The sequence below is a fragment of the Taudactylus pleione genome, unplaced genomic scaffold (assembly GCF_031769625.1).
Source record: "Taudactylus pleione unplaced genomic scaffold, aTauple2 ptg000201l, whole genome shotgun sequence".
Taxonomy (NCBI): Eukaryota; Metazoa; Chordata; class Amphibia; order Anura; family Myobatrachidae; genus Taudactylus; species Taudactylus pleione.
In genome coordinates this window covers 57,621,826-57,635,508 of record NW_028284603.1, presented here as the reverse complement: position 1 = coordinate 57,635,508, position 13,683 = coordinate 57,621,826, and the positions used below count along the sequence as shown (strand labels likewise).

The 13,683-nt window shown below is 46.5% G+C and overlaps 1 protein-coding gene across 1 annotated transcript in view; it reads right to left on the bottom strand.

Moving 5' to 3' along the window:
- ACTN2 (actinin alpha 2) overlaps positions 1-13,245 on the bottom strand; it is a 146,674-nt gene extending 133,429 nt beyond the window's left edge. Inside the window, exons 1-2 of the mRNA XM_088477637.1 lie at positions 13,117-13,245; positions 4,597-4,797 (exon numbers count right to left, since the gene is read on the bottom strand). Of these exons, the coding sequence (XP_088333763.1) occupies positions 4,597-4,797; positions 13,117-13,212 (297 nt within the window). The 5' untranslated portion in view covers positions 13,213-13,245. The remainder of the gene's footprint in view (positions 1-4,596; positions 4,798-13,116) is intronic.
- Between the last annotated feature and the right edge of the window lie 438 nt (positions 13,246-13,683).

Here is a 13,683-nt window from a genome sequence, read left to right as displayed (position 1 = left end):
AGTAACTATGGGCAGTGTGCAGCAGCTCAGCATTATCTATGGTGCTGACTGCACTACACTGTAACTATGGGCAGTGTGCAGCAGCTCAGCAGTACCTATGGTGCTGACTGCACTGCACAGTAACTATGGGTGGTGTGCTGCAGCTCAGCATTAGCTATGGTGCTGACTGCACTGCACAGTAACTATGGGCAGTGTGCTGCAGCTCAGCATTATCTACGGTGCTGACTGCACTACACAGGAGTAACTATGGGCAGTGTGCAGCAGCTCAGCATTGGCTATGTTGCTGACTGCACTGCACAGTACCTATGGGCAGTGTGCTGCAGCTCAGCATTATCTATGGTGCTGCCTGCACTGCACAGTAACTATGGCAGTGTGCAGCAGCTCAGCATTATCTATGGTGCTGACTGCACTGTATAGTAACTATGGGCAGTGTGCAGCAGCTCAGCTTTAACTATGGTGTTGACTGCACTGCACAGTAACTATGGGCAGTGTGCAGCCGCTCAGCATTATCTATGGTGCTGACTGCACTGCACAGGAGTAACTATGGGCAGTGTGCAGCAGCTCAGCATTATCTATGGTGCTGACTGCACTACACTGTAACTATGGGCAGTGTGCAGCAGCTCAGCATTAGCTATGGTATTGACAGCACTGCACAGTAACTATGGGAAGTGTGCAGCCGCTCAGCATTATCTATGGTGCTGACTGCACTACAAAGGAGTAACTGTGTGCAGCAGCTCAGCATTATCTTTGGTGCTGACTGCACTGTATAGTAACTATGGGCAGTGTGCTGCAGCTCAGCATTATCTATGGTGCTGACTGCACTGCACAGTAACTATGGGCAGTGTGCAGCAGCTCAGCAGTACCTATGGTGCTGACTGCACTGCACAGTAACTATGGGCAGTGTGCTGCAGCTCAGCATTAGCTATGGTGCTGACTGCACTGCACAGTAACTATGGGCAGTGTGCTGCAGCTCAGCATTATCTACGGTGCTGACTGCACTGCACAGTAACTATGGGCAGTGTGCTGCAGCACAGCATTAGCTATGGTGCTGACTGCACTGCACAGTAACTATGGGCAGTGTGCAGCAGCTCAGCATTAACTATGGTGCTGATTGCACTGTATAGTAACTATGGGCAGTGTGCAGCAGCTCAGCATTAACTATGGTGTTGACTGCATTGCACAGTAACTATGGGCAGTGTGCAGCCGCTCAGCATTATCTATGGTGCTGACTGCACTGCACAGGAGTAACTATGGGCAGTGTGCAGCAGCTCAGCATTATCTATGGTGCTGACTGCACTACACTGTAACTATGGGCAGTGTGCTGCAGCTCAGCATTAGCTATGGTATTGACAGCACTGCACAGTAACTATGGGAAGTGTGCAGCAGCTCAGCATTATCTATGGTGCTGACTGCACTGTATAGTAACTATGGGCAGTGTGCTGCAGCTCAGCATTATCTATGGTGCTGACTGCACTGCACTGTAACTATGGGCAGTGTGCAGCAGCTCAGCAGTACCTATGGTGCTGACTGCACTGCACAGTAACTATGGGTGGTGTGCTGCAGCTCAGCATTAGCTATGGTGCTGACTGCAGTGCACAGTAACTATGGGCAGTGTGCTGCAGCTCAGCATTATCTATGGTGCTGACTGCACTGCACAGGAGTAACTATGGGCAGTGTGCAGCAGCTCAGCATTGGCTATGTTGCTGACTGCACTGCACAGTAACTATGGGCAGTGTGCTGCAGCTCAGCATTATCTATGGTGCTGATTGCACTGTATAGTAACTATGGGCAGTGTGCAGCAGCTCAGCATTAACTATGGTGTTGACTGCACTGCACAGTAACTATGGGCAGTGTGCAGCCGCTCAACATTATCTATGGTGCTGACTGCACTGCACAGGAGTAACTATGGGCAGTGTGCAGCAGCTCAGCATTATCTATGGTGCTGACTGCACTACACTGTAACTATGGGCAGTGTGCAGCAGCTCAGCATTAGCTATGGTATTGACAGCACTGCACAGTAACTATGGGAAGTGTGCAGCCGCTCAGCATTATCTATGGTGCTGACTGCACTACACAGGAGTAACTATGGGCAGTGTGCAGCAGCTCAGCATTATCTATGGTATTGACTGCACTGTATAGTAACTATGGGTATTGTGCTGCAGCTCAGCTTTATCTATGGTGCTGACTGCACTGTAACTATGGGCAGTGTGCTGCAGCTCAGCATTATCTATGGTGCTGACTGCACTGCACAGTAACTATGGGCAGTGTGCAGCAGGTCAGCATTATCTATGGTGCTGACTGCAGTGCACAGTAACTATGGGCAGTGTGCTCCAGCTCAGCATTATCTATGGTGCTGACTGCACTGCACAGTAACTATGGGCAGTGTGCTGCAGCTCAGCATTATCTATGGTGCTGACTGCAGTGCACAGTAACTATGGGCAGTGTGCTGCAGCTCAGCATTATCTATGGTGCTGACTGCACTGTATAGTAACTATGGGCAGTGTGCAGCAGCTCAGCATTATCTATGGTGCTGACTGCACTGTATAGTAACTATGGGCAGTGTGCAGCATCTCAGCATTATCTATGGTGCTGACTGCACTGCGCAGTAACTATGGGCAGTGTGCTGCAGCTCAGCATTATCTATGGTGCTGACTGCACTGTATAGTAACTATGGGCAGTGTGCAGCAGCTCAGCATTATCTATGGTGCTGACTGCACTGTATAGTAACTATGGGCAGTGTGCAGCATCTCAGCATTATCTATGGTGCTGACTGCACTGCGCAGTAACTATGGGCAGTGTGCTGCAGCTCAGCATTTATGCTGCTGACTGCAGAATGACGGGACATTTTTTATATCAATTGTGCAATTAATGTACTCTATTGCCAGGGTTTCACCTGAATACTCAGGTTTTGGGATGTCCTGTCCAATTTTCAGATGGTCCGGATTGAGTGATTTAGAAAACTGCATAAGTTCTGAATGAAGGTGAACTAACTGCCTACAAATAGGAGAATAAGGTTTAACAAGAAACGCAGCAGCAAAATAATTGATTAGAAGCGTAATATGGCTAGTGCTGCACCTTGTATTATTCCTGGCCCCCAGTACCACTCTCCTGTTTGGTCTTCATCTGTGACAAAGCTGTTTGCCCTGCGGTAGGGAAATTAGACTGTAGGGTCACCTGAATTAGGGACTGATGTGCTTGAATAACATTCTCTAAATGTGCTGTGTTGCAGAATATATTGATGTTGTATAATTTGGTAATAATAATGATAATGTATTTCAACATTGCCATTTATAATGTGTCCACAAATACAATTTAATTTAACTGCATTCATAATAAATAAATGTACAGAAGCTTCATAAAACAATTTTAATTCATAATGATAGAATCAAACTGCACATTAAGGAAAGCCAAAAGGCAGGAAAATAATGCTGATTGTATTCAGTAAACAATGCTATTATATTTTTAGAATGCATATAGTAAAATATTATAAAACTTAACTCTGTTAATAAACTTAATTCTATTAATAAAGGGTGTATTGTACTTTATGCGTAACTGAAAATGTATTGCATATGTATTGGTTCTAGTTTAGCTAATCCTACTGCAAGTTCATGTAAACTAGATAAAGGATGCTGGTTATCTACATGACATGGTTGTTTGAAGATACAAAATGAATAATATATGATATATTTTAAAGTAGCTTGAGTGATCTCCAATGGTATAATTGCTGCCCATGATGGGATCCAATAGGACTTAATTTATCAGAGATTTTAAAACAACCCACAAAACAACCACAGAGCTTCCTTCTGGGGCAAAACTATAGCACCTCTGTGCAGGGAGCCTCATTCTAAGTACAGATGTGCGGGTTCAGTTTTACTCGGATATGTTTGGATCTCAAAAAACGGTATCTTATTGGCTGTCGGCTATCACATGTTTTGGATAGCCAATAAAATAAATCCGAACTTGCGATAGTTTTGGCGAAAAGAACAGAGTAAAACTGAACCCGCACATCTCTATTTCTAAGGATGTCAGATGTGAAGTTCCCACCTTGCCTGCTGACCCCAGCACGCCTCTGCTCACCTGTCTCCTGCACTCCTTTCTGTGATTACTGACACTACAGTGTGATAGCAGGGACAGGAGAGAGAGGAAGTATCTTTCCTGTTCCTTTGCCACTATAGCTGACCAGACATGCTGGGACTTGTAGGTCATCAACAGCTGCAGCACCGCTGGTTGCCTACCTCTATAGAGTGTATGTGGTTACATCACAGCTCATGTGTTTGAGTACTGTACACCAAGTACACAGTGATAATATTTTGCAATGTACACAGCAATACCTATAACGTGTAATGATAATTTATCATCTTTACTCTACTTCTCTTTATCCAAATATAGAAACTTTTAGTGTATACAAATGAGTAGAAACAAGTACATCATGTTTAAATCACTTAGTTCATGCTTATAAGCATATTCAAATATATGTCTTCCCTACTTTGGAAACTATTTAGGATACATGAAACTGGTTACCGGATCTATTCTATCTGGGCACAATTAGAGACATCATTTCACAACTGTCTATAATAGGATGTTTAGGGTGCTGACCTTTCTTTGCTGCTTTTCCCATGCTGGGTCTAACAGCATGTCTCGGTCCCACTCATCTTCTTGGTTCATATATTCATTCTCCTCATAGGTGTAGCTGTACATGTCGTTTGTCATTACTTGGGTCATGCTGCTGGCAAAATAATCTGATAATGGGAACTTGAGTCGTTTTTCAGCTGAAGTCTGGTAGATGAAGCTGTGATGCTGCGAAGTTAGAAAAGATGACCTTTATTATCCTTCACGCTCAGTTCAGCTTCATCAGCCTCTGTCTGGACACCCCTGTGCCTGTTCCCAGTGCAGCTCTGGTAGGCAGCTGTCTATTATCCCCAGAGATCACGTGGCAGGCCCTCTTAATAATGCCAGATATGAAAACGCTCTTACTGGAGGCTATTTTGGAACCTGCATTTATCACTCTAAGATCTGCAAACAATGCGCAGCTCACACAATGGAATGGCCATAGCCACGATAATCACTCAGTGGGGTATGTCAGCCAACTGTAACAACTTAACCCTTTTCAGAGTGCCAACTAAAATCAGGCTGCATTTTTAATACACTATTTCCCACTGTCTGTAAGTTTTAACAGTACATTATACTAGGGCTTGTATTTTAAAGGATAATCCACTTTAATATAAGTATCTACCAATATTTAGGCGCAAGCATACATTTTTGCAAATACAAAATAGTAGCTGTTTTAGTTTAGAAGATTCTAGTTTAGTGTTTGACTAACAGATACTGCAATACAGCCTTGGGACTTTCTGCCTGGCCGGGACCAGGTGGGGGGTGGGGGCATGCCTACTCCATTAAACATTTAGTACTACAGAGATGAGGGCAATTCTCTTTTCTCATGGCTGACCAAGCCTCCACTGTGCCCCCGTGAGAAGCCCTGATTCATGTAATTAGTACCTGTCCGTGTTTGGCTTCTAATTTGTGTTCCCTTCTCTGCATATGTTTGCTCTGTCGATGATTGAATCTCCAGGGTTCAGGCAGCTTGGTTATGGTGTCACATCATCATAGGGGAGAGACAGGACTTAACCAGCCTACAACCTAATGCCGGGTACCATGAGCCTAATGCCGGGTACACAATAGACGAGGTGTGCACCCTGGCCGATGCACGATGCGATGAGCGACATATCGTGCAGTCGTTTGATACCGCATGATCTGGTGAATGACTACACGATATGTCATTCACCAGCCGCTTCCACGAGCATGGGGCGCTTCATCAAACTGACAGATTGAGCAGCATGTAGGCTCGATCTGTCGATACGATGAATGACCTAGCGGGAGCGCGCATGGTCACTCATAGTGGGTACACACTGACTGATGTGGAAAATGGTCTAGTGTGTACCCAGCTTAAGCAGTGGCCTTCTTCGTTATGTTTCAGCACATATTATGGAAATTAAAACATCACTCATTGAAATTAGTAAAAATCATTACCGATACATCACAAGGAAACATAAATCTGTGATGCTACTACAAGGACCTTATGGATAATTGTATGAGTCCTTGAATCATTATTTTGTAAAGATTTTGTAAAGAGCAGAGCTAGTTAACTGCTTATCTCTTATCAAAACTATTTATAGGGGCAAATTTAATGACAGAGGGGGAGATGTACTAAGCCATATATGCCTACCCTCCCAAGAATTTGCGGGAAGCTCCCGATTTTTCTGGTAACCCCCTGCACCCCTGGAAGGGTAGGCACTTATCCCGCATTCTGCCCACTTCCTAGTGAAGTGGGCAGAATGGGGAGAATTCCTGCGGTGATCGCCGGTCTCCGTGCAGGGGGTGGGGTTTAATGACGCGATTCTTCATGATTCGTGTATTTTTGCCCGGCCCTTATTTAAACTTAGCCAATCACGGCACTTTGCAGCAATGGGCGAGGCTTAATGGCACAAATATTTAGGCCCCGTCCCCCATCGCCACCCTCCTGCTTCTCTTACCTGGGCTTCTCCCGGGAAGAGTGAAAAAAAAGGTAGGCAACTATGTACTAAGCCTTGGAAAGTGATAAAGTACCAACCGATCAGCTCCTAACTGTCATTTTACAGGCTGTGTTTGAAAAATGGCAATTAGGAGCTGATTGGTTGGTACTTTATCTCTCTTCCCCCTTAATTAGCAACTTTTTAAAACTGTTTCTAGGAAATTGCCTCTTTCCTCCTTTGCAGAATTTTACATATTTATCTTGTGACATTTGATCCAGAGGGAAAGATGGTGGCATTTGCAGAGCAGTGGAAGCTTGTGCCAGCTGATGGGAGGAGTTGGGCAGAGTGAAGGCGTTCCTTGCTTAGCATGGATTATGGGCCTAATTCAGAGATGTAAGCTAACCTGATGGTTAGCACACAGCTCAGATGGAGGATGCACATGTGCAGGACGTGTACTGTGCATGTGCAGCCCTCCATCTGTGAGTTCACTCGCAGAGCCTCCCAGCCGCAGCCTGAGTGACAGGCTGCGGCGTTAGGGGGGTGGAGCAGGAGCGTTCCTGGGCAGCGTTCCTGGAAATGGGGGCGTGTCGTCTCAGTTTTTCAGGAGGCCCATGGACGCAGACTTCCTGGCCTCGCAAGGCGACAGGACCCGGTCAGGCTGCGGTAAGCTTCAGCCTGGCCAAAGGGTCAACAGATGCAGCAAGGAGGTGTCTGTCACCTCCTTCTGCGTTTGCATTTTAGATAGACGGAATTGCACTGCCACTTGTGTACGTTTGTGCAATTCCATCCATCTCTGAATCACGCCCTATGTGCACTGGTGTACAAAAGCAGCATTTCATTATGAGGAGCAAGATAACTGAAATGAGATACAGGATTTTCCACAGTAAAGGGACTTGATTTTGCACCAGCTCTCAGCTTCCAGAGAAAAAATCTGCTCCTCTATTTGTAATAGAATGTATTTTATATCTTCCAGCAGGTGCATTTCTAGGTCCACTTTACCCAATGTAAAAAAGTGTTCTAGAAACACAAAAGCACCACATGTACATACAGTACAGTCCTGGGGGAAATCTACTAAACTGCCGTCTAGTGAAACAACTGGCTTTCCAGTGGGATTTTCCAACCACCAGATTCACTAAAGACTAAGGGGCGTATTCAAATAGTTTCGCACCCGCGATACTTTTTCGCATGCCGGACTTTTCGCCTATGTCGTGTGTTTTAGCCGCGGAAGCTTATCACGCGTGTCCCCATGATTCGCAGTATTAAATTCCAAAAGATGCGAAAACGCAACCCGGAGAATGCAAAACAGGCGAAAAGTACTCAGTAATCAGAATTGGGGAAGTCAGCCTGACACCCACTAAAAGATGCACTAACATTGGGGATCAATGTACATGCCCCCGAATAGCCCTAATAAAGCCATTTGGGGTACTGTTAGGATCTGCGGTTAGCAGATCATCTTTGTTGCAGCTCCCAGTCTAAGGGCCATATTCAATTAGAGGCGAAAAGTCCGTTATCGCTGATGACATCATTTTTGCCATTTTCACTTATCCCCATATTCAATTACAAAGACTATTCGCAGGTGCGAAAAGTCTTTGTCAAAACACGAGGATAAGTTTTCACCATAGAATAGGTGGCTAAAAAAAAGTTCAGAATTGGGGTTTAGGGGTGCAGACTTTAAAAAGGTACCCTGCAGCCTTTGGAATGTCCCCTAAAAGTTATCTGTGTCAAAGTAAAAAAAAAAAAAAAAAAAAAAAGCATAGGACACCCCAAAAAAAGTGGTTTCATTTTGGGGGCGAAAAAAAAAGTTGGGGGACAAACTTAAAAACTAGCGAAATTGACTTGGGGGGTCCCCAAGTATGCGGCAGCTGTTTTCTAGAATGCAGGTGGTTGCGGAAGATGGATTTTTGAAGAATTTTTAAAGGTCACTTTATGGACTTCAAAATATGCTTGCACCCATTTTCATGTACCCCAAATTTCATGGAAGTAGTTGTTTTAAAAAAAAAATGTTGCTAAGTGCTATTCTTCACCACTTCTTTAAAGACGCATAAAAGCACCTGCCAACATCGTTTAAAAACCCCAAATACCTTCAGCAGTCCAAATCGGGGGTACCCATAGTGATCCCCCATGTCAGACAATCTTTTGGGGGGTGACAAGCTGATTTCCCCAAACAGTGACAGGACTTTTCGCTACTTACCTTTCCGCCGTGTCCCATTTTCGCCGATTCCTACTTGAATATGGGGACATGCGGGCACGCGCCTGATACTTTATCCCCAGGAAAAACAGCGATGATGGAGAAAAGTCTAACCTCCGACTTTTCGCCTCTATTTGAATATGGACCTTAGTTGCTACTGGTATACTGCATTAAATCATGTCTTGTCTGTGCTTAGCCTACACTGTCATTCCTGTCTGTCCGTGTGCTGATCTCATGTCCTTCTAATTACTATCTGTCTCTGTGGTGTATCAGCTGCACACTAGTTAATTATCTTCTCTGTGTGCACAGGCCAGGTGCACACTAGTCTGTCATTAGGGAGACTTGTAGAGCTTGCTCTGATTGGACCCTGTATCTGTTATATTGCAGCCAGCCTGTCATTCCTTGCCGTTTATAGAGTATTCGTCTTTCTGGTTCTGGCTTAGTCTCTTGTCACCCAGTCGAGCTCCAGGTCTCCTGTCTATTGAATTGTGTTATTCTGCCGTTTGTGTCATCCAGGTGGCACGATTCGCTTGTCATCTACCTGCCATTAGTATCATCTTGGCGGCACGGTTCGCATACCTGTCCTCTGCCGTTCGTGTCATCCAGGCGGCACGGACAGTACTCTGTGTCCAGAGCACGCAGTCCAGTGTGCACTGCTTGTGTAAACCCAGCGGCACAGGCAGCATTACAACATTTGCTGCTTGTGTCAACCCAGCGGCACAGGCCGTATTACAGCATCAGCTGCTTGTGTCAACTCAGTGGCACAGGCTGTATTATAGCTTCAGCTGCTTGTGTCAACCCGACGGCACAGGCCCCCCTCCAGTGTGTTCAGTGTTCAGTGCGCTGTTCGGCGTACCAACACCAGTGACTTTATTATTGTACAGATCTTCATCTGCCACATCTTGCCAAGTCATACAAGCCCTCAAGGCTGCTACACATGCCAAAGGCCGAATCTTACTAATGGCACACAGGCCGCTACCAGCCAAGTCATACCAGCCCTAAAGGTTGCTACACATCCCAAAGGCTGCATCTTACTAATGGCACACAGGCCGCTACCAGCCAAGTCATACCAGCACTCAAGATGCTACACAGCCCAAAGGCTGCATCTTGCTCACGACTCATTGGCCGCTACTAGCAAAGAATTACTAGCCAAGAATTACCAGCCCACAAGGCTGCTACACAGCCGCAGCAAGCCAAGTTATCCTGCCCTCAAGGCTGTTGCTGGACTGAGTTAATGAGGTACCTCTATCCTCAACAGGTACTTAAGGTGTGTCAATTTCTTCTAAACAGCCTCTTTGCACAAGTGGTGAAGGATAGCATTGTGCATAGGGGGAGGGGCCCTAGATTGCACACCCTAAGCACAATGTGAGGTGCTACCTGCTGAGACTAGTAGTGCTACAAGCAGAAAGAGAAAATATGCAAGTGCACATTCTAACCATGCTAAACCTAATAATAATAATACTGCTATATTGCATCAAAGAGGTTCTTAACACAATAATGGGCATAATAATGGACCTGCCCACCGCATCCAGGTGACCTCTATCAGGCAGGTCCCTAACACTATGGAACAAATACAGGGCACGGGACCCTCCAAGCCAACTCAACAGAACCGCCCCACAGCATCACAATGGTGCAAGATTACAAGTGATGGTTAAAGAATTATAAAGATTAGCACCCCTCCCACCTGTTACTGGGTGTTTTTAATTAGCAAGGAGGGTTTGCACTCCAAGACTGCACATTTAATAAGCCCTTATCTGCCAGCAGAGGTAAAAAGAACTTCTGGGAGCTGGAGAACATACATGCTGCTTCGGTCACAAGAAGAAGGGTACGTGAGCCACAAGACACAACAAGTCAGAGGGTGCAAGGAGTATTATAATATGCCTCTGGCTGTGACTCTTCTCACCACTACCATCGAGGAGCTTCCGCCCGGCTATCACCGCCTACTGCTTCTGGATAAGTTACCAGAGAAGCAATGCAGCGAGGAAGAGAGAGAGGAATGAAGAAGTAGAAAGATAATTGGTAAGAGAGAAGCTTTGTCAGGGGAGAAAGACAGAGAGTGTTTAGAGGGAAAGGATGGAAAAGATGAGGAAGAGATGAAACACAGAGCTATGGGCAAAAGGAGAGGAGATAGAGACAAACATGGGCAGAGCCATAGAGAAGAGGATGGAGTGTAAAGGGAACCAGTTGGAAAGAGCAAAGGAAGAGAGAGTTGTAGCCAGAGAAGAAACAGTGGACATGAGAAGAATGTAGCAGTTCTCCCGCCTTAGAGCTCCTGGGCTGGCAGTATGTGTCCTCCCCCATTTTTGGGCAGTCCCATTTGGCTCTTGCTTCAGCCTTAGACATTAGGTCTATTGATCACATGGATGACAGATTTAAAATGAGTTCAGACTTAAGCATTAGCCAATAAGCATTGGTCCTGGGTTTTTATATATATATATATATATATATATATATATATATATGCAATGGTATGGGCAGCACAGACAGGATGCAGTCAGGAAGCCACCGGTCGAAATGCCGACCGCCGGCTTCCCGACTGTCTAATCCCGGCAGGGGTCTAATGATAGGCGTCAAAATCCCGATGCCTATCATTATCCCTACACATACCGAACGAAGGTTAGCCGGGGGGGAGAGAGTTAGGTTAGGGGCTCCCGGGGTAACTTAGGCTTAGGCACCTCCCCGGGAGGGTTAGGGTCAGGCTAGGGTAAGGGGGGGGTTAGGGTTTAGCCCCCCCCGGGAGGGTTAGGCTAGGGTAAGTGGGAGGTTAGGGTTAGGCCCCCCTGGGAGGGTTAGGCTAGGGTAAGTAGGGGTTATGCCTCTCCAGGGAGGGTTAGGTTTAGGCTGCAGGGAGAGGGGGGTTAGATTTAGGCACTTGCAGGGGGGGTTAGAATTAGGCACTTGGGGGGGGGTTAGGGTCAGGCACCCCTAAGGGAGGGTTAGGGGGTTAAGGTTAGTAATAGTAAAAATACTCACAGGTCGGGATCTTCTGTTGCCGGTCTTCTGGCGTCGGGCGGTATTTCATACCGATCCCGCACAGACAGTGTAATGGTTAGCATTACTGCCTCACAGCACTGAGGTCGTTGGTTCCATTCCCACTACGGCCCTAACTGTGTGGAGTTGTATATTCTCCCTCTGCTTGCGTGGGTGTCCTCCAGGTACTCTAGTGTACTCCCACAATCCACAAATATACTGGTAGGTTAATTGGTTCCCAACAAAAATTAACCCTAGTGTGTATGTGTGTGCCTATTGTAGGGAACATAGAGGTGTAAGCTCCACTGGAGCAGGGACTGATGTGAATGGTCAAACATTCTCTGCAGAATATGTGAGCACTATATAACTGGTAATAAATAAAGTAAATAAATGGCCAATCATGAATTTCAGCAATAGGGCCATGCAGACCTTAATTTGGCACTGTCTAAACCTCAACTCTCAAGTTTTTCCAACAGGTCATGTTTTGAGGATTTCTGTCTGTGGAAGCAGGTCTGATAATTACTGACCCAGCAAAATAGATTAGCTCACCTGTGCATGATTAAAGAAATCCACAAGTCATGACATGTTGGTGGTACTTGAGGACTGGAGTTGAGACCGCCTGGTTTATGGAGTGGTTGTGAGTGAAGCTTATTTATTATACCCCTTTTACACCGGAGCTAAAACCCGGGTTTTTGAAGGGTTAACCCGGGCAGCTGCCTGGTGTAAAAGGGGAGAGAGTTGGATCGCCGGGTCGAGTGACCCGGCAATCCAACCCAGGTAACTACCAGGGTTTAACACGGGCTTAGCCAGTGAAACCCTGCTGTGAGAACAGTGCACTCCGGGTCACGATGACCTGGAGTGTGCTGCTAGCCGGCCGATTGGTCCGGCTTCAGTGGCGCTTGGAGATGACGTCATCTCCAAGCGACCACTTTCACTCCGCAAAAGCCGGGTCTATGCAGACCCGACTGCGGTGTGAGCGGCGCTAACTCGGGAATGTCCCGAGTCGGCGCCGGCAAAATTCCGGGTCTGATTCGGATAGGAACTTTGTTCCAACTCCGGGTCAGACCCGGAATTTAGGTGGAAAAGGGGTATTAGAGGACTTGTGGGATTGAGGGATGATCGTGAGAGTTATTTCAGTGTTTGATGAATGGTATCTGAGAGTAGGGAGTATATTTACTAAAGGTCGATTTTCATAGATTTTAAATCAATCAACATTGATTAAAATCGTAGTAAATATATCCCTAGTAGTGGGAAGTGAGTACTGTATACAGCAATTGTAGATGGGCGATAGGTATATCAATGGGTGGGTGGTGTATTTGGTGAGTGGTATGTGTCGTGGAAATTCTGACCGCCGGGTCGGGGAACGTATTCCCTTCCTCAGGTCAGCAATCTAACAAACTGTGATCTAAACAAGCAAATAAATAGTGTGAAACATTAATCAAAACTTACCACCATACTCCTGAGGCTGCCCAGGTCCCGCTGGCCGGTCGTCCTGCACAGGCACTTCCGGTCGTAGCAATCTCGTCGCACAGGAAGTGACATCATCCAGTCTGACCGTGGACCATATCAACCTGTGAATACAAAAATCGGACCATGGTAAAATGTCCAGGGAAATGTAATGCATAGTCAAAAGTGCATTGGTATAGCCCAGCAAAGTAATAAGAGACAATGGGGCTGATTCAGACCCGCTTGTAAGCGAACAGCGCTCGCAAGCGGGTCTATGGTCCCCCTCTGCGCATGCGCCGCTTCCGGCATGCGTGAGCCCCTCCAGCGACGGCAGCTCCATTGCTACGGGTCACGCTACAAGGCGGGGCGGCTGTCGATGTTGATTGATAGCTCGCCCCGTTTTGTAGGCGGGGAGGGGGGGGTGGCTGCACAAACGCAGACGTTCCCTTAGGAATGCCTGGCGTTTGTGGGCGGCCCTACTGACATCACTCGTGATGTCAGTAGTGGACTTCCTGCTCTATTAGAGCAGGGATTCCACTCGGGCTTGCGATAATCGCGACCATCTCCAGC